At 44.5% G+C, this 24,822-nt stretch overlaps 1 protein-coding gene across 1 annotated transcript in view; it reads left to right on the top strand.

Annotated features, from left to right (window-relative positions):
* Nucleotides 1–24,822, top strand: part of SLC12A8 (solute carrier family 12, member 8) — a 124,985-nt gene that overhangs the window by 15,177 nt on the left and 84,986 nt on the right. Inside the window, exons 2-4 of the mRNA XM_012641795.1 lie at nt 4,879–5,025; nt 8,169–8,360; nt 15,604–15,835. Coding sequence (XP_012497249.1) covers nt 4,879–5,025; nt 8,169–8,360; nt 15,604–15,835 — 571 coding nt within the window. The remainder of the gene's footprint in view (nt 1–4,878; nt 5,026–8,168; nt 8,361–15,603; nt 15,836–24,822) is intronic.

The raw sequence follows: 24,822 nt of genomic DNA, 5'->3' as shown, positions 1-24,822 counted from the left end.
TGGCCATGGCATTGCCGCAGTGGGTTTGTCATTTGTGGAATGGTATCAGGTATGCAGAGCGCACGAGTGTCTCTGGGCTCTGTGTTCCGAGGCAAAAGAACTCTTGGAGACGGAGCTTCTTTGTGGTCCCAGGAGGCAGAACTCTCAGGGTTTCCACATTGGCATCCATGTTTTCACAGTGTCTGCGTGTCTTGCCACTCCTGGGGCTGTGTCGTTGTGTGACCAGGCTGTGCCCTTGGGAGAGTCCCAGGCTTGGACAAGTGTGCAGATGCGCAGGCATGGAGAAAGCACAAGCCAACCATGCAGGAACCACTGGATTTAGATACCGGCTCTCATATTAGTTCTGCAGCAGAAGAGACCAACACTGCAAGAAGACCTCACGTTTCTAGGAACAGCTAAATCCACATAGACGGAGGGTGCTGCCCAGATCCTAATCCAGGGAAACCAGGCTTTGACCACCTCACTGGGTCCTCGCCGCCTCTGCTGCAGAGCCATTGCCATTTCTGGCAGCAGCTGGGGTGGCGGAGCAGCCCCTGGAGGTCGTTCTGGACTGGGCAGGGCAGGGAGAGGAAGCTTTCAGGGCTGAGGGATGGAGCAAGCTTCCACCTTAGACATGAGGACACGTTAGCTGGGGAACACAGCAAGTGCACAATCAGTAAGACTTTTCTTTGCCTTCCTTCCAACTTCCCTGAAGAGATCCTCACCCACATTAAAAATCGTCTGTTGTGTTTCATGCTTACACAAAGCTTTCACAATTATCATCTCATCTAAACTTTACAAAAACCCCATGATACAGGTATGTGGCCATCTGCATTTTATGCAGGTACCACAGGTGGGCTCTGGCCCATGGAGCCCACGGCCATGCGGACCCCCTGCCCAGCTCCCGGCTACTGTGGCCCAGCATGTGGTACCTGTTCAGGGCCAGGGAAAAGGAACGAAGCTCCCCACTCTGCCCCCAGATCACAGTTCAGCAGCAGCTTGGGCATATTCTCTGACATTTCATTAATAATTAGATAATTAACTTTCAGAAAGCAAGCTGCTGTTCACATGTGTGTAATCCAGGTAGACGCAGTCTGCAGGTGTACGATGTCTGGAAGGAAGAGCAGGCCATGTCTGGCTTTGAACTGCCCCTAACCTGGGTGGACAGAAGCAGAGTTTCTCACCTGGTTTCTTTTCCTCCAGCTGCCCAAAGAAAGAAAGGCGTCACCTCACATTCGGATGTGTTCATTGAGGCCTTGCAGGTGGCTGTTTGAGGCAAAAAAGCCCCGGGCATGAGCTCACGTCGTTGCCTTTGGCAGACGTTCCTGTCTCTTGCTCAGCTCAGCCTGCTGGGCACAGGAAGGAGGGTATTTCCTACTCAGAGGCAATTTCCCTGCCTTTCTTGACCCCCTGTTCAAGTTTAGAAATTCTCTATTCGCAAGAGAAAGACTCCTCTGAACTAAAAACACCTAGTGGCAATCATGGTGTTCCCAGTGTGGGGGGCAGGCCCCTGGGCTCAGAGGGACAGGCGCCTGGCTTCTTGTCCTGGGGGCTCGGGCAGCAGGAGAGGTGGTCACCCTGGGGCTGAGCTCCAAGTTGCTGCGCCCCTGGGACCTGTCAAGCTTGCCCCTGCCAGGCTGAGGTCCTCAGGGAAGAGAGGAGCCTTGCCCTTGAGCTTGTTTTGTGGAGCCCTTTCTGAGGGACTGATTTGTTCCTCATTTTTTTGTCCTCCTCAGCCTCCATCTCTGCTTCCCAGCAGGCTCCATACTAGGCGTGGCGCACATCCTACTGCCACCGCCCCCAGCCTGCTGTGTCTGTGAAGCACAGTGTTGAATGGGAGTCTCCTTACGCTGGAATTGAGGACTGGGGCCCAAATCTAGGACAACTAGGTTCTAAAGAGAGCTACCAGCAGTTGGGACCAGACCGCTCCCCTGGGGCTTAACGAGGTGGCCCGGAACTGGCCTAACCTCCACCCACCCAGAGACGACTGCGTGGAGGCACTAAGGGAGCGTCTCAGCCGTGGGCTTCACGGGAGGGCGTATTTGAGAGGAGAGGGGACTCCTCACCCTCCCCGAGAGGAAGGAGTCGGGCGTGAGGACTCAGGAGAGTGAATGACACCGTGCGTGTGTGGGGCTGACGCTCTGTCCTGTCGGATGTGTGCTCACGCTGCAGACCGCTCTGCCCCTCGGCCCAGCAGGGCAGGCGCTGAAGAGAAGGGCAGGGAGCCAGCAGGACCCGGCGAGGGCTGGGTGGTGGAGTGGCCAGCTTCCCGCCTCTTGCAGTAGTCACAGGCAGGACGGCTGGTCACACTGTCCAGCCAGTGCTCTCCTAAGAGGGTAACTCTGGGCGGTAGCGAGAGACTGAATGGCATCGTGCAAGGGGGAGGCTGGACGAGGGACCGATGAGAAGGACGGGGACACCCGACCTGGTGCTTCTACGTGGGTGCCCGGAAGGCAGCATGGCATTTCTGGAGGGTCTGGGAAATACCCCTCGGGGTCTCTATATTACTGTTTGGCATTTTATTCTAGGGCTCTCCGTCTCATCCTCTCCTTTTCTATATTTTTGTTTCTTCCTTTTCCTTCCTTCTCTCTCTCACTGGGCTTGTGTAGTGTCTGTTTCTCTAAGAACATCAGGGTTGCACCCTGGAGGTCAAACCCAGGCTCTTCCTGCCCAGTCTCTGATGAACAGACCGTGGGAAGATTTGGTTACAGTCTTTGTCACTTGGTGAAAAGGGCAGGCACACGCCCCTACACATCCTGAACTAAGTGTCCGGGCTCAGTCGCCAAACCCATTTCAAACCAGTGATACTTTCATTCTCAGGGTAAAGGGTTTCCTAGAGTTTCTACCTGCTCTGTGCAGTACCCTGAAGGCTGATTTGCTAGTCCAGCGACACCAAGGAAATGGAAGGCGTTCTCTACACCAGGTAAACAAGACATGAACAAACCAGCCTTCAGAGTGGAAAGATGAAGGCATGAAAAAAAGAGGAATAAGGTTTCTAAAATCACCCAGGGTGTTTTATGGGTAAAGCAGATGTATTTACAGTTACGCAAAGTCCAGAATGTTAGAATTTGAAACCCAATAGACTTAAATTTAGGGGAGAAAGGGCAGGTAACCTTCAGGCAAGCGTGGTGCAGGGGAAAGCACGGTTCGTGCAACCTGAGTGCTGGATGGAAGCCCCACCCGGAGACCTGGGTAGCCAGGAATCGTCTCCGAACCATTTCCTCAGCGCTAAGCAGGCCCCCTCCCTGCCCCACTCAAGGAGAGAGCCGATGCGGACGCTGAGAGCACTCTCGAAACTATTCCTCTTTTTGTTGCTGATAGTTGCTGTTATTACCGTTTCTAACAAATAATAGGCCTGTAACAAGCCATGGTAGGAAGTTGAACACAAGCAGAGACAGGAAGTTGGGCCATGTCCTGAATTGTGTGATTAGGATCCTGGAAAACAATCCTGCATTCACCAAGCAGGTCCCTTGGTACCATTTGTTCAAGGACAAGCACAGGCTGGCAGAGTCTTTGCTCTGCGCTCACCCTCACTGACTTCTAGGAGATTCCTCATTTGTGGTTTGTGAAAGACGGATGGACAGTAACACACGTGGATAAAGAAAGTTCTGGTGGAATTGAGAACACGACAGTCAGGGACTGAGAGGGGACACCAAGGAAGCCCCGGCCCATCTGTCCCACGTGGCTCAATTGAGATCTCTGATTACTTCTTGAGGCCCTTTCTTGGTCTGCGAGTCCATGATGCCAGAGGAGCACGAGGAGCTGGGATCCTCCCCTTTTGTTGTGAGCAAGCGTAGCTGGCCTCAGCCTTGCCCTGATCACAGGCGCATCCGCCGCTCTTAGCCACTCTGGAGCCCAGCCCCTGTGACCCTGGATCTTAGACTTTCCCTCCACCCTTGACTTTACGCCTTCTCATTGTGTTTCTGGATCACATGCGATCACCAGTCAGACTCGGTGCACAGCGACTCTGAGCGGGGTGCGTCCCTCCTCCCCCACGCCACCCAGCTGAGAACCACTCATCACTGCTGTTGTACATCATCGAGGGTGCTGGAAGACTCTACAGATGCCTGAGTCTAGATTAATTACCAAACCTGTGTGAGAGCGTTCGCAGTGTGAGTTGCTACTGGTTTTGTTTAAGATCATTTTAGTATTTCCACAAAGTTCTAGCCTTTTTATGAAAAGTTTCCATTCGAGTGTTTATAAGTGCCTTTGTTATTTCTGAATTAGAAACATGAGCAAGGAATCTGTTTGCCCACTGACTAGCCTCTGATTGTAAACAACTGCCAGATGATGCTGTAGCATCCGGGGTGTCGGGAGGGGAGGAGGCTTAGAGATCACCACATCACCTGCTCCGTCAGGAAAACGGAAACTGCTCTAGGTATTTTAAACAGAGGGAGTTAGATACACAGGATTGATTACAGGGTGTTAGAAGGGCCGAAGGAGCAAAAAGTATAAAGTAAGGTTATCTGAAGATTAGTGACAGCTGGAGGCTGCTGTCACCCCCAGGACTGGAGGATGACAAGGGCTCATGACCACTGCTGGGCTAGAACCCGGAATCCCACACTCACGTAGAAGTGTCACCTATTGCTTCTACTTGCAGTCTGTAGCCGAGGGCGTTTTGTGGGTAAAGCAGATGTATTTACAGTTACGCAAAGTCCAGAATGTTAGAATTTGAAACTCAAAAGACTTAAATTTAGGGGAGACAGGTAACCTTTAGGTAAGTGTGGTGCAGGGGAAAGCGCCAAGGGGCTGGGAAACGTAGTCCACCTGAGTGGCCAGAAGGAAAGGGAACTGGGCTGGTTGACAACGAGTCTCTGCTACTCCACTTCATGCCCTTCCCCTGCCCTCCCTGGCCCTCCTGACTGCCACTCAGCTAACGTCTGTGTGCTCTATTTTCAGGGGGCCCTGGCCCAGCCCTGGCCCTGGTGGAAGATCCAGCTGTTTGTATGGGAGCCAGTGCTGTTTGGGACCTGGGATGGTGTCTTCACGTCCTGCATGATCAACATTTTTGGGGTTGTGCTTTTCTTGAGGACTGGCTGGCTGGTGGTGAGTGCTGAGCTGGTGGCCTGGAGGCTCTTGTGGGCCCAAGACAGGGGAAGCTCTGTCACTTGGGCTATCCAGAAGTGTCAGTTCCATCTCCAAAGTGAAAGTACAAGTCGTATAAGTTACCTATTGCTGCAAAGCAAATTGCACCAACGCTTAGCAGTTTAAAGCAACAAATATGTATTATCTCAGTTTCCCTGGTTCAGGGATCTGGGTGCCACTTAGCTGGGCACCTCTGGCTCAAGGTCCCTCATGAGGCTGCAGGCAAGCTGTCAGTCAGGGCTGCAGTCTCATCTGAAGGGTCAACATGGGGAGGATCTGTTTCCAGGGTCACTCAAGTCATTGCTGCCAGGCCTTGGTCCTTGTCATGTGGGCCTCTCCATCGGGCTGGCGCATTACATGGCAGCTGGCCACCCCCAGGTGAGCAATCTAAGAGAAAATGAGGGTGAGCAAGTACCCAAGGTAGAAGCCACACAGTCTTTTTATATCCTAATCTCAGAAGCAGCAGCCCATCACTTCTGCAAATATTCTAGTCATTAAAAGTGACTAGAATGACTGCGTGGATAAAACAAGTGGCCTAAAATCAAAGTGTGCACATGTCTAATTTTGCACTTCAAAAACTATTCAATAAATTACAACGAATGTGATCATTTTCAATAACTAATAAAATATTTACATACCCCCCAAAAAATGAGTCACTGGGTCCAACCCAAACTAAAGGGTAGGAGATTATATAATACAAGGGTACCAATGCCAGGACACCGGGATTCCAGGGGGCCATCCTTGAGGCCATCTACCACACAAATACATCCTCTTGCCCCCAAATGATCTATAGTTTTCAGCTCAGCCATTAGTTTTACCTCAAAAAATCATATTTAATCATGAAAATGAAGGCAAATGTGAAATGTCAAAAATAAGATAGAGCTTCCAAGGGATGGCATAAAATTAAAATAAGTAGAGGTCATGCCAAAATTATTTTAAAATAAAAAACATTAACTTGAAAGAATAATTTGGTAGCATACTTATAATTTGGAAAATGGTATGGTGGCAGTTCTGGCAAGATGTCATCAGTACCAGATATTTTATTATCATATGCAGAAAACTGAAAAGCATGAACAAAGGAAGAAAATAGTAATATATGATTTCATTAAAAATATAAAGTCAGCAAAATAAGTGACAGACATGCTCAGACGTCATACTCGCTCTCCTGTAGCCCGACAGCCTCTCTGTACCGGGGAGTGGGACTGGGGCTGGGGGGGCCTTTGGTTGACACCTGTCAGTTCTTCTCCATCCCCAGGTCCCACCACCACCAGACCCGGCATTGCCACCACTACCCAGAAATCCCGCCAGTGTTGTGTACCATCTGGCAATTGCTGAGTTTTTGTACACATTCCCACATTACCGTTGCAGTCATTTTCTAGCGAGGGCCTGCAGATATCCTTATATTCCCATCTCGCCATTAAAGAGGAAATTGAGTAGGCAGAATATTTATAAGCTGTGTAATAATGGCAGCTAAGACTTATCAAGCACTTATATGACAGATGGCATTCAAAGCACTTTAAAAGTATTTAACCCTCCTAAAATTTAATATTTCCTGACAACCTACAAGATAAGTATCATTGTCATCTCCATTTCACAGAAGCGGAACCTGAGCATGAGAGGTTAAGCCCATGGTAGGCGCAGGTCGCTGTGTTTGCTCACACTCAGCATGCAGCGTGGACTCAGAGCCTCACCTCTCCACAGACACACGGCCCCTTCTAGACCCGAGTGTCCCCTGGGAGATCCCTCTCCTCGCTTCTTGTCTCCACTCTAGGTCAGACGGTCAGAGGCAAATGTCAAAGATTCGTGTGGGTGGTAGGGACTACTGCTGTGTTATAGTAGTACCCCGGTATAGCCATTCATAATCTACATTTTATTTATATTCTGTTTTATTCTCCAAGGAGTTTGAGGTAGTTAATAAAGATGCCCACAGTACTTCAAGCCAAAAAATAAGTGAACAAATCCTAAGAGAGAGGAAACGTGGGTATCCACAGAGGAAGGGGAGGGTGCAGCTCATGGCAGCCACTCCTCCCGGGCCACCATGCAGGGTTTTGGCTCTTGCGATGGACCAGGTCTCCCTGGCAGGTAAATCCAAAGCCAGGTGAGCAGCGTGTCCTCAGTGGCCTCTGACGGGGCAGTGGGCAAAGGGATTTCTCCCTCCTCATGGGCCTATTGTGTGGGAATATCACAGTAGAAGGGGATTTTGTAGGTGAAGGAAACCCAAAATTGGTCTATATGAAGTTCACAGTTATAAGAATTAAAATGCAAATATTCCCGGGAGTATTTGCATGAATTAGCAGGAATTAATAGGAACAGGGTAGCAGGAATCCTGGGGGTGGGAATAGGGAGGACAAAAAGCCCTGATCTCCTGCAGTCTGTGTTCCGCTCCCCAGACCAGCAGTGGAGTCCCGGAACATCTCATGAACAGGGGAGCAAAGCACCCCTGACTCCCAGGACACTTTTCCAGCTCGTTTTAAGGCCATTCAGTTCTTAAGCTGGCTCTGCCTACTCCTACTTCTCTCTCCAGCACTCAGCGCCACGGAGTCTCATCTAGCAGGAGCCGCCCTTGCCTGCCTATTGTAAAACACGCGGCACGGTGTCCCTTCTGAGGGACAGACTCAGCATGACAAGTACTGTGAAAAGTACTAAGCCTTAGGTACTGGGGGAGCCCAGAGGCCTGGTTACAGGGCCAGCTTCCTGCAGGAGGAAATCCTAAACGCTGAGTCTTAAAGGATACATGGCAGTAACCTGGCAAAGACGCAGGAGCAGGAAAGGCATTCCGGGAGGGACTCAGCATGGGGAGGAGTGATCACGTCACTGCTTGCTAGGGCACAGAGTGACAGAGTAGGAGGCTCCTCCTGAGCATCTCAGGTAGCTTTGACTTTACCCTACAGGCCACGGGGAGTCATTGAAGAGTCTGAAGTGAAGACACTTCCTTTCATTTAGAACCTCCTCTGGGCCTCAGCTCCTGTGGTGCTCGCTTTGTCCTTTCCAGCTGCCCCGCTCTGTGCCCCACCCAATGCCAGGGCTGTGGGCATGAGGGGAGGTCTTGTCTGGAGGGGCCACCTCTCCTAACCCCGACTTCGCACCTTGCTGTTTTACTGCAGGGAAACACAGGAGTGCTCGTGGGCATGTTTCTGGTGTCCTTTGTGATCCTGGTGGCCTTTGTCACCGTACTGTCTGGCATCGGCGTCGGGGAGCGTGGCGGCGTGGGCAGTGGCGGCGTCTACTCCATGATCTCCTCCGTCCTCGGTGGGCAGACAGGAGGCACAATTGGGCTGCTCTACGTGTTTGGACAGGTGAGGCCACTGCACCCAGAGCCCTTCCCCTGCCCTGAGAGTGGGGACGATCGCCCGTGTTGCAGATGAGCAGGCCGGGGCTCTGAGGGGGTCTCAGTGGCAGAGCCGAGCCACAGTGCAGAGCCCTGACCCCTCAGTCCGGTGCCCTTTCCCCCCGCCACTCCTGCCTCGCGGAGGCCAGCACCGTCCTTGCCGCCGGTTCTAGGGAGGCTGTGCACGACAGTGGCTGGAGCCCAGCTGGCAGCCGGGTGGCCTGAGCCCTGGGGCACTTCTGCGCTGAAGAGGAGGCACTTTGCTTGTGCCAAAGACTTTCCTAGAAGCAGGCACTTCTCAAATGAGCTGGAGCTCTCAGATGCATTTGATAGCTTGGGTGGCCTGCACAGGGAGGCGGAAAGCCCCTGTGTGGACGCTCTGTCTGAGAAGGAGAATATTAACGAGAAGCCGCTCCATCGGGGTGCACGCAGGCGCTCGGCAAACCGGTAGGCACGCAGGGATCCTCAGGCTTATTTAGCTCCAACACAGGGATGGTGACTTAATGCTGAGGAAACAAAGTGCAGACATTAAGAAGCAGTTCTTTGTAATCATTTCTTGGACTGAAAAAGGCTTTTTTATGATAGCACAAAGGGTGGTGGTGGGTGGTTGAAAAAACTGTTCAAGAAAAGAATTTGTCTAAGAGTCCAAGAGTCTCCTCAAAGAAAGCACTAGTTTTGTTTCTTTTATTTTTAGGCAGCAGGGGCAGGGTATTTCAGCATAAATACATCTGATTCTCTAGCAGCACAAGGCTCTGTGTGTGCGTGCACGTGTGTGCGCCTGGGTGTGTGTGTCTAGGACAGATGCAGGGAAGGCAGACAGATTGTCACCGCACTCTCAAAAAGCACTTGCCTTTACTGGAGAAAGATCTTTAAGTATAGTACTTTGAGAGGTAATAAGTGATCAGTTTACTTTAACTACCCTGGGGATTTGTATATAGTTTTTTTTTGTTTTTTAACTTCTCTGCTATTTTATAGCCAAGTAGGCTGCAAGATGGGCAAAGTCCTCATTTTCCCACTCTCCGGCAGACAACAAGCTAGCCTCTAGAAGCAGGTCCCACAGGCGGGACCAAGGCTGAACCCCCTGGATAAAGAGCTGGATCATTGAGAGTCTCCCTTATGTGGGCTGATTTGGAAGGAAAGATGTTCGCAAATAAGATGGCAGCCACAGCCTGGGAGGCCATTGCATCAGCCTCCCTGCGTTCTGCCTGCCTTTCCATCTGGCCTCCGTCCCTGGGGGCATCTTGGGGTGCCTCTGCTTCACCTGAAGCTGACCTGGGCCAGGAGTCTCTGGTCAAGGTGTGGTTACTGTATAATCCTTTTTATATGTTGCTGAATTTGGTTGTTCAGTATTTTGTTGAGGGTTTTTGTGTACCTACTCATGAGGGATGTTGGTCTGTAATTTTCTTGTGATGTCTTTGTCTGGTTTCGGTGTCAGGATAATACTGGCCTCATAGAATGAGTTGGGAGGTGTTCCCTCCTCTTCTTTTTTTGGGGGGGGTGGGGAGAGTTTGTGAAGGATTGGTGTTCATCCTTTAAACATTTGGTAGAATTTAGCAGTGAAATCATCTGGTCCTGGGCTTTTTTTTATAGAAAGCTTTTTGATTACTAATTCAATTTCTTTGCTTATTTAGACACATTCTGATTTTCTATTTCTTCTTCAGTTTTGATAGTTTGTATCTTTCTAGGAATTTGTCCATTTCATCTGTTATCTAATGTATTGGCATATTAATTATGATTCCCTTATAATCCCTTTTATTTTTGTAAGATTGGTAGTAATGTCTCCCTTTTCATTCCTGATTTTAGCAATTTGAGTCTTCTTTTTTTTTTGTCAGTCTAGATAAAGGTTTGTCTGCAAAAAAACCCAATTTTTGGCTTTGTTGATTTTTCTCTGTTATTTTGTCATCTCTATTTCATTTATTTCTGTTCTAATCTTTATTATTTCCTTCTTTCTGCTTGCTTTGGGTTTAGTTTGCTCTTCTTTTTCTAGTTTCTTTAGGTGACAGACTAGGTTATGGATGTGAGCTCTTTCTTCTTTGAGGGTGTGGGTGAGGTTTCCGAGGCGCCCTAGTCTTGTTATTAATAGCCCCTCATGCCTCCTCCCAGGGCATGAGTGCATTCGTTTATTTTTAATGATTGCCAGAGCAGATTGCCTGGTTTTGCCCCTAACAGAGGTTGACAACTTTTGTAAAGGGCCAGATAGTAAACATTTTGGGTTTTGTGGGTCATATATTTCTGTCGCAACAGCCCAACTCTGCCATTGTAGTGTGAACGCAGCCATAGGCAACATAATAAAAAAAATGGGCATAGCTGTGTCCCAATAAAACTTTGTTTACCAAAACAGACAGCACGCAAGATTTGCCCAGTGGGCCAATGTTTACCAACCCTTGCCCTAGAGCATCAACATTTAGGAGATACACACACTTAAAATAATGATTTTAAATGCTTACAAGATCTTGTTATTGCCCTGCACCCTCCAGAACCCTCCTCCCTCCTCTCTCCAAGGCCTTGGTGTCAGGCCTGCTCTGTGGGACCATTCCCTGCTCCACTCACCTGTGTGGGCCCGAGGGCTTCTTTAGGGTTGCTTACCCCGGACACCGAAATGTCTAGCTTCAGCCCGCACTGATATGTCTAAAAGCATTTATTAGTGGCTAACATGCTCTGTGCTGGACTCTGTACAAAGGCAATGGAGGATTGGAAAGTTTTATAGACCTGATATAGGCCTGGAGTTTTTGTTATGGGAATGAACACATATGCAGGACATAAGTGTTAATTCACCAACTTTGACCTTAAATCAGGGAGTTTGCGTCAGAAGCGGGGGGGGTGTTGAGGGGCAGTTCTGGTCCTCTTGGTAGGTACTCAAAGATGAAAGGAAAAATGCCTATGATTGTGAATGGGCAATATTGCTAAAGCAAATTCCTCAGAATGGAGATATTGCACCCTGGAAATAGGCCACCTTCTCTCTTTAAAATGGTGGGCAACACACCCTGCCTATTGTGACAGGGAGTTAGAAATTTGTCTGTAGAGAATGAAAAAGGAAAAGGAATGGCTGTGATTATAAACTTTAGGAGGAAATAAAGATACTTTTAAAATAGAATGAACTCTGGAGATGTTTACACATTAAACAAATTGCCAGGAGTGTTTTCCAAGTAAGAGCGTATTCAGTTTGGGAAGTAGATGCATCTAGGGTAGTTGGATTGCTCTGGGCAAGGCCTGGCCGTCCCCGAATGTCCACACTTGGCCCAAGGGGTGATGGGCGCTCAGACCAGTCCTGTGTTGACTCTCGGGAGCCGAGTGTAGGCGAAGGCCTTGAGTACTGGGCTGCTTCCCTAAACGTAGCTGGACTGGGCTATAATGTACCCCAATTTCGTTTTTGCATGAACGTAATAGTACTTTTAATATGTTTGCTTTTATTTTTTTCCTTTATAAAAGGCTTTGACAATTACAAAACGATATACATCGTAGCCAGTTAACACATTGGAGAGAATGTAGAGAAAGAGTTTCCTCCACACCCTTGAGGTGACCAATGGAAACACCTTTCCCTCTGCTTACATACACTTATTATATTTTGTATATAATGCTTTTGCTTGTTTTTATAAAAATGGGGACAAATTTCATAGTCTATTCCATGGCTTGTATTTCTCACTTGACATTAAGTCATAGACATTTCTTATTGGTCAATGCTTTAAACCAATGTTTTTTAAATGGTTGCTTAATGTTGTATAATATTAATATACCGTAATTTATGGCACAATTCTATACTCATTCTTTTACTTTCAATGTATGAGTAGTTTTATTCCTTTTTTATTCCTAATAAGTCTATATTTTTGCATTTTATCTTTTGTTTTTAATCAGGCTGCCAGAGGCTTATCTATCCAATTGTTTTTTTTAAAGGATCAGCTTTCATTTTTTGTATTTTTTCTTTTGTTATTTTTCTTCTATTTCATTAATTTCATATTTCCTTAAATACTTCTCTCTACGCTCTTTTTATTTACATTGATCTTTTCATGATTTCTTAAGTTAAATTTTTTCCTCTACTCTTCTTCCTTTTTAACTAATAAAAAATTTAAGATATACTTTTTTTCTTCTGTTTATTTATTTATTTTTTATAGAGATGGGGTCTTGCTATGTTGCCCAGGCTGGATTCAATCTCCTGGGCTCCAGTGATCCTCCTGCCTCAGCCTCCCAAGTAGATGGGATCATAGGCATGTGCCTGCCACTGTGCCTGGCTTGCTTTTTTTTTTTTATACAACTTTAGTTGTGCCTCTTGAGTTTTAGAATAAAATATTCACCTTTTCATTAATTTCTAGATAATTTGAAGTTTTATTTCCTATTTCTCCTGACTTGGCCATTATGGGCCAAATTTATTTCTGTTGCATTTTTGTTGATTTGGAAGTTCTACTCAGTTTTTAATTCTGCTAGCAGTTATATTCTACCCTGAGAAGCCATGATTAAACTTATATTTTTCTTTTATACTTTTTCTATACTTCCCAGCCAAGACACATTGTTTACTAGCTCCTCCACTGACCAATTATGAAATCTCTACGACATCTTTACTTTCCCACTCTCCATAAATACTCTCACCTCATATTCTCAAACTCCTAGATTTTGAAAAGATAGGTTAATTTTAGACTGTTCTTGCTTTCCCTTAAAGTAAGTCTCTTTGGTTTCAAGAATCCTTATTTACAACTTATGTTGCAAATTCCCAGTGTCATCACCATTTTCTATTTGGCATTAACAAAGTATTGTTTTTAGTGGCCTCCCCAAAAAAGTATATTTGGATATTCTTAGCTAGCTACTGTGTCCTCTTCTCCAATAGCAAATAATAACAAAGTAATAATGATAATGCTGGTGCTATTATTTCTATAACTCTATGAGCCCAATATTGTTCTAGGACTTTACCTAAATTATTCATTTAAATCTCACAGTAACCTTTTGAAGTAAGTACTATTATTGTCTATGTTTCACAGAGAAGTAAAAACACTTTCTCAAGTCACAAGGCTTTGGCCTGTGTCCCTGCACTCCTCACCACCATGCTCTTATGAGCGTCTTGAAGAGGTTTTTTTTGGTGCTATTGTTGGTGGCGTCTTTGGGCTAAAAAGCAATGTTAGGTACAAACCTGAAAGAGGGATTCTACTGGAATTACTGGGAACAAAAGGCCACATTTACAGCTTGGCCTGCCTCATGTGAACAAATTCTATTTTGCTGCAAGAAGAGAAAATAGATTTGGAAACTCCAGATGCGAATGATCACATTCAAGTTCTGGCCTCATTCTCGGCGTGTTAGAGACGTCAGACACCTGGGAAGGAGGTGCCCATGTAAATGATAATCATGAATACATTTTTGTCATTTGTTGTTTAAAATTTAGATAAATCTGACCATGACTCCTGTTGACCTGGCCATATACTGATGAAATAACATCATTGTCACCATCACTCTTGGTGTTGAGTCAGGGGCAACTCTTGAGTTTTGAGGCAAATGTGGGAAAACATAGGTCTCTCCTTCCTTCCCTCCCTCCCTCCCTCTCTCCTTCTCTCTCTCTCTCTCTGTCTCCTAGATGATTGTATTCGCCCCACATTTCTTGGGCTTCCCCCTTCACCCAAAGATGGATAGAAATGCTTGTCACTATGGGATAGTGGAAGGGCTGGAATAACAGTTTAAGCTAAATGTGTAAATGTGGGTAATGCTGACAAAAATGTTATACACCTACTTGCAAAGCGAGCTGGTTTCAGTGAAGAACGGCCTTGTTCACGAGCCCCCTCAAATACAGAAGTCGTATTATCACCCTCTGGCCTTTATACAAAAGGGCTGGAACGTCGTGGTGCCTGCTTCCCACAGCGCTTTTCACACGGTCAGCATATCACAAAGTGTTTATTGAATGCTTACAGCGTGCCTAGCAGATGCAGGGTATTTTAAGAGGTGTAATCAGCGTAAAAATTGTTTTAAGATGTTTGCATCCTTGGTGGTGGGAGGGAAAAGACAACCGTATATGTGTGAAATGATAACAGAATATGGAACCAGATAATTATCTAAATAAATATGACACTGGCAGTGAGCATGATATTTATTTAAAAAAGAGGGATGAGGAAAGGCTTCATGGGAAAGGAGGGACTTGAATGAGGCCCCGATAGAATTTGTTCCCTGGGAGAACGGCAAGGGCAGGGCTACAGTGGTGAGAGTGATCAGTTGGACCTGGGGACAGTGAAGGGACAAACCCAGGAGAGAAGGGGGCTGAAGCTGAGGAATCATGGAAAGTGAGGCTGGTGTTATTTTCAGCTATTTAATTTGCAATGATCTTTTGAATAGTTCAAAAAGGTGAAATTATGATTCTTAGGCAATTTTAAAATAAATATGTACCAAAGATGTATTTAATGCCTGAATTAGTGGAGGAGCCAGTAAAATGTTAAAGAGCAATGGAGAAGGATACTAGATGGATAGAGATCAAAGTCATAAATTCATAGTTAGATAACTTAATAAATAAATGTAAGGATAAGAATGCTGGGTTAGATACAAAACCAGTTAATGTCTTACAGGACAACAAACCCTAATCTTTTGGGTTATCTGTACCACTGGACAGAAGTTATTTGCATCCCTACTTAAAAAAAAATCTATAAGTGAATATGTAACTTCATTAAGTTTGGGACATTTATACATTTAATCAATAGCAAATGGTAAGTCAAACTAAATACATTCACCTAGGTAGTCCTTGGGTAGCCTTTGTCACGTACGACATTGAAAAGGGTGTGCCAAGTTTTTTTTTCTATTTCCAAGTTTTATATAATTTTAAAAATAATACTGACCTACAAAGACATGGAGAAAAAAACTGTCATTTGCTGCAGTGCCCTTTTATGACTCTGTAGATAAGCACCCCATGTGCTCTTGTTCTATATTTATTAATAGTTCTTGAATAACGCAGACAGAGAAATTGAAAGGCCTCTTTGGCCTCTTCCTCCCGTAGTCTTTTCATCTTAGTTACCAGCTCTCAGCTTGGACTCGGCCTCCATTCTCTGGTGAAGATACAGAGCAGAAATGGGGCGAGGCAGGCTCCCAGGTGGGAAGGGCCGGTTTAACCCCACGCTGGGTCCCAGGTGCTGAGCCGGCTGCCAGTGAGTGTGTCCATGGGGGGCAGGGTTCTCGGTGTTGGGCGGTTCTGCCTGTGGGCTCCTGGTTCTCTCCCCTCTTGATGACGCTTCCCACCTGGAATTGCCTGTCAGTGTGTTGCAGGTGCCATGTACATCACTGGCTTTGCCGAATCCATCTCAGATTTGCTGGGCCTCAGGAATATCTGGGCTGTGCGAGGAATTTCAGTTGTGGTGCTTCTGGCCTTGCTGGGGATTAACCTAGCGGGTGTCAAGTGGATAATCCGCCTCCAGCTGTTGCTTCTGCTCCTGCTGGCCGTATCCACGCTGGACTTTGTGGTGGGCTCCTTCACCCACCTGGACCCAGGTAAGCCATATAGCCTTATGGATTTGCCCTGCTTTGTAGATGTTTATAGGTGTGCGTTTGCAGACTACATCCCCCCCTCCCCCCACCATAGGCGTTACTCCCAGGTAGCGTGGGCGGTTCCTGGATCGCGTGTGCAGGTGAGTCCCGGTGCAGTTTCGAGGGTCTGGAAGCCTCTCTTCACACATTTTCCACGTGTTCTTTTTATTTACTTTCCATTTTTAAAAAAAAGCCAGAAAATGTAGGTAAAACAAAAAGGCAGAACTGGATGAATAAATATGAAATTCATAACGGTGATTGGGAGAATGGGCAAGAAATAGATATGTGGGTAGGGAATAAAATAGACTTTAATTTTATCTGTCATAGTTTATATCTTTTTTCTTTTGTTTTAAAGGACCCGACGTAAATATAACAAATGTTAACAACTGTCATTTCGGGGAGATGGGAACAGATATACGTTTTATTATTTATAGTTTTTGGTGTTAAATTTTTTTCCAAATAAAAATATGAATCCATTAAGTAAACTCAGAGACAATAAATAGCCAGGTATAGTTTTGTATCATTTGGAAATGGTATCATATATTTGCAACCAATCACTGTTTAATCTAACCCTGGGTTTTTTTCATACTTCAGGATGCCTGGCAACTCTAATCCTAAATTCTTGTGCCTTGACTGAGAACCTATTACCAGGGTGTCCATAACTTTGTAGCCTTGTGGTTTGGGCTGGTTCAGCATCAAAAGTCTTTGCTCCTGGCCGGGCGCGGTGGCTCACGCCTGTAATCCTAGCACTCTGGGAGGCCAAGGCGGGACGATAGCTTGAGCTCAGGAGTTCGAGACCAGCCTGAGCAAGAGCGAGACCCCGTCTCTACTAAAAATAGAAAGAAATTAATCGGACAACTAAAAATATATAGAAGAAATTAGCCGGGCATGGTGGCGCATGCCTGTAGTCCCCGCTACTCGGGAGGCTGAGGCAGTAGGATCGCTTGAGCCCAGGAGTTTGAGGTTGCTGTGAGCTAGGCTGACACCATGGCACTCACTCTAGCCTGGGCAACAAAGTGAGACTCTGTCTCAAAAAAAAAAAACAAAAACAAACAAAAAAAGTCTTTGCTCCTGTCTGGAGTACAGAGCTATTCCTAGGATACTGTAGAAAAATGGTAATTGCTCAATATTTTGCACTTCAGGGATTCTGTCTTTAATATGGCAGTCGTGATCAGGTACCTACATTGGAATATGGACAGGGAATGGGAGCTGGGGCCACGAGATGTATTTTTTTAAAAATCTGCAGCACAGACAATACCCTGTGATGATGGTGGTGGTGGTGGTCGTGGCAACTGCATTTAACTGAGCACTTGCTATGTATCAGGCCCTGTGCTTGGCACTTTTCATGGCTTATGTTACTTAATCCTTACCGTAACCTCTTGAGATAAGAACAATTATACCCATTTTACAGATGAGGAAACTGAGGCTCAAATATTATATAGTTTGTGGTGATGGATGGCAGAGCTGGGATTTGAAAATAGATCTATTTGATGCTCAAGGAGAGCTGTTCCCTGAGGTGAGAAGCTGGAACTGTTTTCACACCATGTGCAGTCTTTTTGTGATAGCAACTCTGCTCTTCCCCTCTGAGGCTGCCCCTGCTGTCTCTAAACAGGTTTTTTATAAAAATGTTGGTTGTAGGAAAGTCAGAATTCAGTGATCTGGCCTTACCGCTTCCTCACATGTAAAATTTCTTCTGTTGGAAAATTGTCACTCCCCTGAATTCCCTGAATGTCCTTTGCCTTCTGGCATCCTGGTCCCTCTCCAAAAACCCCTAGACTGCCCTACCCAGTGGCCTGGACCTACTCCAGTGCTAAGGGCCGACGTGGTGTCCATATTGATCACCTGAAGCCTGGGCCTTGCAGCTTGCTAAATATTTGGAACATCTCTATTGGAGGGAAAGGGCGATTTTTTCCTGGCCCTGCACCAGTCTGCACAGACAGCCCGCAAACTAAAGGAAACGTACTGGCCTTTGGCTGTCAGACTACCAGTGAAGGAGAGAGAGAGTCCAGTCTGGTCCCTGATTCCCAGGTGCTTGTCCCTGCCATTGACGTGGTTGCTGAAGGAGCAAGATTAGTTAAGTTGCAGGGCGATCCTCCCGGCCTCTTGGAAACCTTGCACCAGGCTGATGTATTTTCCTTCTCCTTGATTAGAAGTTTTCTTGGCTACTCTTTTAAGTTACTCCAAATATTTCTCTTTCCTTCTGGTCAATACATTAGCAGGGTGTAGTGTGAAATAAAATTTATTTTTAATCATTCCCATAGCAACTGGCCCCTTTAGAATCTGTTTTTGGTATCACTGATGTCTTATATGGGCTATTTTCTTTGCGGTTAAAAATCCAACTGAAACCAAACTATAAACCTTCAGAATGAATTTAGCAGAGTGCTTTCAAAAAAAAAAGAGAAAATATATGTAGACATTTGAAAAAAGACTAGAAGGAACTGTGCCTAAGTGTTAACCATGATAATCTTTCTATCGAGACCATGTATGGCTGTATTATCTTACTTCTACTTTTCCTTCAGTTGACCAATGTTTTTTTAAACTCATTTAAAAATGAGTGTAGACTCATTTTTAGAGCAGTTTTAGGTTTACAGAAAATCAAGCAGCTAGTACAGAAGTTCCTATATACCCCTTCTCACCCTCTGCCATCACAGCTTCCTCTATTATTAACATCTTGTATTAATGGGGTACATTTGTTACAAGTGATGCACCCATATTGATGTATTATTACTGACTAGAGTCCATAGTTTAGTGTTGTATGTTCTGTGGGTTTTGACAGATGTATTATATTAACATAATGCCATGTGTCCACCATTACAACATCATACAGAAGAGTTTCACTGCCCTAAAAATCCCCTGTGCTCCACCTGTAAACCCCCCTAATTCCTGGCAACCACCAAGCTTTTTACTGTCTCCATAGTTTTGTCTGTTCCAGAATGTCATGCAGTTGGAGTCATACAGTGTGTAGCCTTTTCAGGTTGATTTGTTCCACTTAGTAATACGCACATAAGGCTCCTCCCTGTCTTTGTGGCTCCATGGCTCATTTCTTTTTATCACTGAATAATATTCCGTTATCTGGATGTACCACAGCTTATTTATCAATTCACCTACTGAAACACATCTTGGTCGCTTCCAGTTTTTGGCAGTTATGAATAAAACTGTTATAAACATCTGTGTTCAAGTTTTCTGAGGATACACTTTCAACCCATTTGGATAAATACAATCTAGACGTGATTGTTGGATCATATGGTAAGACTATTTTTCACCTTTGTAAAAAACTGTCAAGCTGGCTCCTAAAGTGGCTGTATCATTTTGCATTTCCACCAGCAATGAATGAGAGTTTCTGTTGCTCCACATCCTCACCTGCATTTGGTATTGTCAGTTTTTTGTTTTTTGGTTGTTTTAGTCATTCTAATATGTGTGCAGTAGAATCTCATTGTTGTTTTAATTCACAATTCCCCAATGACAAATGACATCGAGCGTGTTTTTGTATGCTTATTTGCCTTCTGTATATCATTGTTGGTGAAGTGTCTGTCTACATCTTTTGCCCTTTTAAAAAATTGGACTGTTTGTTTTCTTACTGTTAAGTTTTAAGTGTTCTTTGTCTATTTTGGATACAAGCCCTTTATCAGGTATGTGTTTTGCAAATATTTTCTCCCAAGTCTCTGGTTTGTCTTTTCATTCTCCTAACAGTATCTTTTGCAAAGCGGAAGTTTTTGATTGTAATGAAGTCTGACTTATGAATTTTTTTCATGGTTCATGCTTTGAGTGTTGTACCCCAAAACTCATTGCTAAACCTGAAGTCACCTGGATTTTCTCCTGTGTTATCTTTTAGAAGTTTTATGTTTCACATTTAGGTCTATGATCCATTTTGAGTTGATTTTTTGTAAAGGTTGTAAGGTACTCACCTTACAACTTGTCTAGATTAATTTTTTTGGTTTTTTACATGTGGATGCCTGGTTGTTCCAGCACCATTTGTTGCAAAGACCACCTTGTCTCCACTGAATTACCTTTGTGCCTTTCTCAAGTAACAGTTGGCTATATTTGTGTGGCTCTATTTCTGGGCTCTCTTTTCTGTTCCATTGATATATTTTTCTGTTCTTTCTCCAATACCACACTGCCTTAATCATTGTAGCCCTATAGTAAGTACTGAAGTTGGGTGGTGTCTGTCCTCTACCTTTGTGCCTTTTCACTAGCATTACTTTTAAAATCAGAAAAAAAAATTTCTCAGTACACTTAAAACTAACTTATTTCTTTCCCTGTCTTTACATACAAAAGACTAGAAATAAATCCAAACAATCCTGAAATGTATAATGTCAAAAGGTAAAAAATAAAAACTGAAAGTTTCCTCTTTCACTCAATTTCTCCACTTCTCTCAAGGGGAAGATTGGCACATGTATTAGTTATCTATTGCTGTCAAACAAATTTCCTCAAAACTTAGTGGTATAAAACAACAATGAACATTCATTATCTGTGACCTTTTCTGTGTACCAGGAATTTGGGGGTGACATGGATGATGTTCTGGCTTGGGGTCTCTCATGGGACTCCGTTAGCATTAGTCAGCTGCAGTCATCTGAAGGCTTGACTGGGGATAGAGGATCTGGCCCACAAGTTGGTATCGCTTGTCGTTAGGAGGTCTCAGTTTCTCTCTGTGTGGTCGTTTCCTGAGTGCTGCTTTAGTGACCTCCAGACACAGGGTGACTGACTTACCCCAGAGCAAACCATCAGGGAAAGAGAGAGAAAAGATGAAAGCTTTCCTTTTTTATGATCTAGCCTCAGAAGCCACACAGCAGAACTCCCACCGTCATCTATGCATTAGAGCGAGTCACTAAGTCTGGCCCTCATTCAAAGGAAGGGGAATAGTTTCAACCTTTTGAATGGAGAAGTATCAAAGAATTTGCAGGCACATTTTTAAAGTACAACAGTTGATTTTAAAACCAGAAAAAAAAAATCTTAAATACATTTAAGTCAAACTATATCTTTCTCTTTGTTTTTATTTTAAAAGCAAAATAAATGTTTTTATATTGTAAAAATGACAAAAATCTTATAAAGTGGAAGTTGTCTGCCCTCACTGCATTCTGCCACCCCTACTCCTCAGAGGGAGATTGGTCCATATCTTTCCAGTTTATTTTCTATACATGTGCACATGTGTATATACATAAACACAAACAGCATAGTCCTTTGTAAAAATGTCATTAAAGTTTACATTGTTTTGCTACTTTCCCTTCCCTCCACTCTTATCATATCCTGGGATCCTTCACCGTAAGTCCATTAGGATTCTCTCATTCTTTTAAAACACCTGCATAGCATTCCATATTATAGATTTTAAATGCTTTATATTTATAGATTAATTTATTGATGGATATTAGATTTTTGCCCAGTTTATTGCTATTATATACAAAGATTGCTGATGTGAAAATCCTGCACAAAGTTGGAGCTCATTTCTTCAGGATCAAGGCTTATAAATAGAATGCACAGGACAAAGGTCGAACATGTTTTAAATTTTGTTAGGTTCTGCCAATTGCCCTCCAATAATGTCGGTCCATTCTGAACTCCCAGTAACAATAGATGAGAGTCACTGATTCCCCATACCTTGAAAAATGTTGGATATACTCAATCTTTTAAAGTTCTGCCATGTGATAGGCAAAAAATGTAATCTTTTTTTAAAATTTGCTTTTCTGGAATCATTAATGAGGATGATTTTTTTCATATTTTTATTGCCACTTGTATTGCCTTTTCTTTGAATTGTCTATAATTTTTCCCTGTTTTTCCACGAGGTTGTCTTTTTAATGATTTATAGAAGGTCTTCTACCTTAGAATTAATTCAACGCAAAACAAATATTTGTTTAGCTTTTATTAGTGCTAGACAATGTTAGATATGTTGAAAACTTTTTTTGTAATATGCCATCTGTCCTTTTAAAATTGATTTGTATATGTAATAGAAGTAATACATATACATAAAAATATTCATTTTGAACCAAATTGTACTCTGATTGCTTTCTTTCTTGTATATCTTCTTGCTTTACCTGAAATTAAACTTATCCCATGTATTAGTTTCCCAGGGCTGCCCTAACAAATTACTACAACCATGGTGGCTTAAAACAACAGAAATTTATGCTCTCCCAGTTCTGGAGGCTAGAAGTCTGAAATCGAGGAGTTTGCAGGACAGCACTTCCTTCAAAGGCTCCCGGGCAGTAGCTCCAGGCTGATCTTACCTGGAGATCCTTAATTTAAGTATATCTGAAAAGACCCTTTCTCTACATTCACAGGCTCCTGGGGTTAGGACATGAACGCATTTTTCGAGAGCCACCATCCAACTCACTCTACTTCATTGTTTTTATTTGTTATTTTCTATGGTTTTATTACCATTTTAAAATGCTCCCTGGAGCTTTCCAATACTCATGGTATTTTCCCAATGCTCTCTATGTCGTGTTTTTCTCCTTGGAGCCTGTCTTCGGCCTTCCTTGCCCTGGATGGATGGACAGTCCCCAGCCTGGATCCCAGCTGTGTGCTGGTTCTTGCTGTCACGGCTGCCAGATGTGGAGCCCTGTTTTCTGAATCCCAGATCATCCTCTTCCGTCTATGATAGAAAATGTCACTTTTCTACCTTCACATGTGATTGGCAGGAGATATCAAAATCTAGATTGAAAATAACTTTCCCAACTAGTTCAACCTCTGTGGAAAGCAATGTGGAGATACCTCAAAGAGATACAAGTAGAACTACCATTTGATCCAGCAATGCCATTACTCGGCATCTACCCAAAAGAACAAAAGACATTCTATAAAAAAGACATCTGTACTCGAATGTTTACAGCAGCACGATTCACAATTGCAAAGATGTGGAAACAACTCAAGTGCCCATCAATACATGAGTGGATTAATAAAATGTGGTATATGTATACCATGAAGTACTATTCAGCTATAAGAAACAATGGTGATATAGCACCTCTTGTATTTTCCTGCATAGAGCTGGAACCCATTCTACTAAGTGAGGTATCACAAGAATGGAAAAACAAGCACCACATGTACTCACCACCAAATTGGTATTAACTGATCAACACCCAAGTGCATAGATTGTAATAACATTCATCGGGTATCAGGCAGATGGGAGGTGGGTGGAGGGGATGGGTACATTCACACCTAATGGGTGCCGTGCGCACTGTCTAGGGGAAGGACATGCTTGAAGCTCTGACTAAGGCGGGGCAAGGGCAATATATGTAACCTAAACATTTGTACCCCCGTAATATGCTGAAATAAAAAAAAAAAAGAAAAATAACTTTCCCATAGAACTCTGAAGTTATGGTGGCTTCGTCTTTGTCTTCTAGCACTCAGTGGCATCTAGGAGTTTGGTGCTGTTCTGACTTTTGTTCCTGGTAGATGACTTTGTTTCTCCTCAAAATGCTGAGAATCTTCCCTTTACCCCTGATGCTCTAAAATTTTGTAATGAAAATTTTTATTCGTTGGCCTGGGCATGTTCAGTTTGGGATCTTGAAGTTCTTCGACAATTTCTTCCTGTTTTTTTTCTCTGTTTTGTTTGTTTGTTTTGTTTTGTTTTTTACTGTATGTATAAGCTTTCTTTACCAGAGAATCCTCAGTGGTGCAAGGCGTGCACAGAGCCAAGCAAGACTATGATATTAAGAATCCCTCAGGTTCCCACCTGTTCCGAGCTGCCCCCATACCCTGTTCCTGAAGGGAGCCCTACAAAGGGAAGGTGGTGCCGTCTCTACCTCCGCCAGAAGGAAATGCGACTCCATTTCTTTTTTTTTTTCGAGATGGAGTCTCACTCTGTCACCTTGGGCTAGAGTGCTGTGTCAGCCTAGGTCACAGCAACCTCATACTCCTGGCCTCAAGCGATCCTCCTGCCTCGGCCTCCCAGAGTGCTAGGATTACAGGCGTGAGCCACTGTGCCCGATCTTTCTCTGGTTTTTGATTTGTTTTCTTCTTGAATTCCGACCAGTAAGGTGCTGGAGTTTCTGGTTTGAACTTTCTGTTACTATTATTATTATTTTAATCTTTTCTCTTGTATAGTTCATCTCTTTTTTCCCCCCTCCCTACTTTGTGGGAGATTTCTTCAACTTTATAAGCAGCCTTTCTACTGAATTTTTTGTTTTGGTTATCTTTCATTTCCAAGAGCTCTTGGTTGTTCCCCAATTGTTAATTTTAAAATCACATCCTGTTCTTGTTTCACAGATATAATGCTTCCTTCTGACTCTTTCAGGTTATAAAATATAAGAGTAATTTTATTTTTGTTTGAAATTTTCTTTTGCTCTCTATTTTGCCTGTTTTTTTCCCCAGATTCCCCCCTCCCCCCGCCCCATGATCTTGTTTTGTTCTCCCTGTTAATTGCCGCCAGCTTTCTTCAAAGGCCTGGTAGCTCTTGGTGGTTGATGCATTTTGATGGATGAGGCAGTGCAGGGCTGATTAGCAGTTCTGGGTGGCAGCTGTGGGGGGCAGGCATCACCGTAGGGTGATCCTGTGGCAAAGTGGCATGTTTCACTGGAAGTCTCCTGAATGTCAGTTTCTGCAGGTCTTTCCTCTGGTGCAGTCGGTGTTCTGTAGAGAAGAGCTCTCCAGTCTCCTTGCAGGGACATGCCTGGCTGCCCAAGTTCTGGGAGCAGGGTGGAGGATGGAGAAGGGGTTAGGGGCCCCACAGCCAGCGTGCAGTCTTTCATTAGTCTGATATTTTTCACTTGAAACATCCTTCCCTCCACTGGGTCCCTCTGTCTCAAGCCATCTCCCTCTACCATCCTCTCTCTGCGTCATGTCTCCCATTTCATCTCCAAACTGCCTGTGACAGTGGGTCTTCTTTATTGCCCCCATTTCCTCACCTCCCAGCTCCTTAGCCCGCAGGGTGGCAGCCTGGTCCCCTCTTCCTTTCTCCACGTCCTGTCCTGTCCTAAAACAAGCATCATTGCACACGGCTCTGGGAAGACACAGAGCTTCATTACTGTAAA

The sequence above is a fragment of the Propithecus coquereli genome, unplaced genomic scaffold, assembly GCF_000956105.1.
Source record: "Propithecus coquereli isolate 6110/MARCELLA unplaced genomic scaffold, Pcoq_1.0 Scaffold10, whole genome shotgun sequence".
Lineage (NCBI taxonomy): Eukaryota > Metazoa > Chordata > Mammalia > Primates > Indriidae > Propithecus > Propithecus coquereli.
Note: the sequence above shows the minus strand (reverse complement) of the source record. Positions and strands in the feature narration are given on the sequence as shown.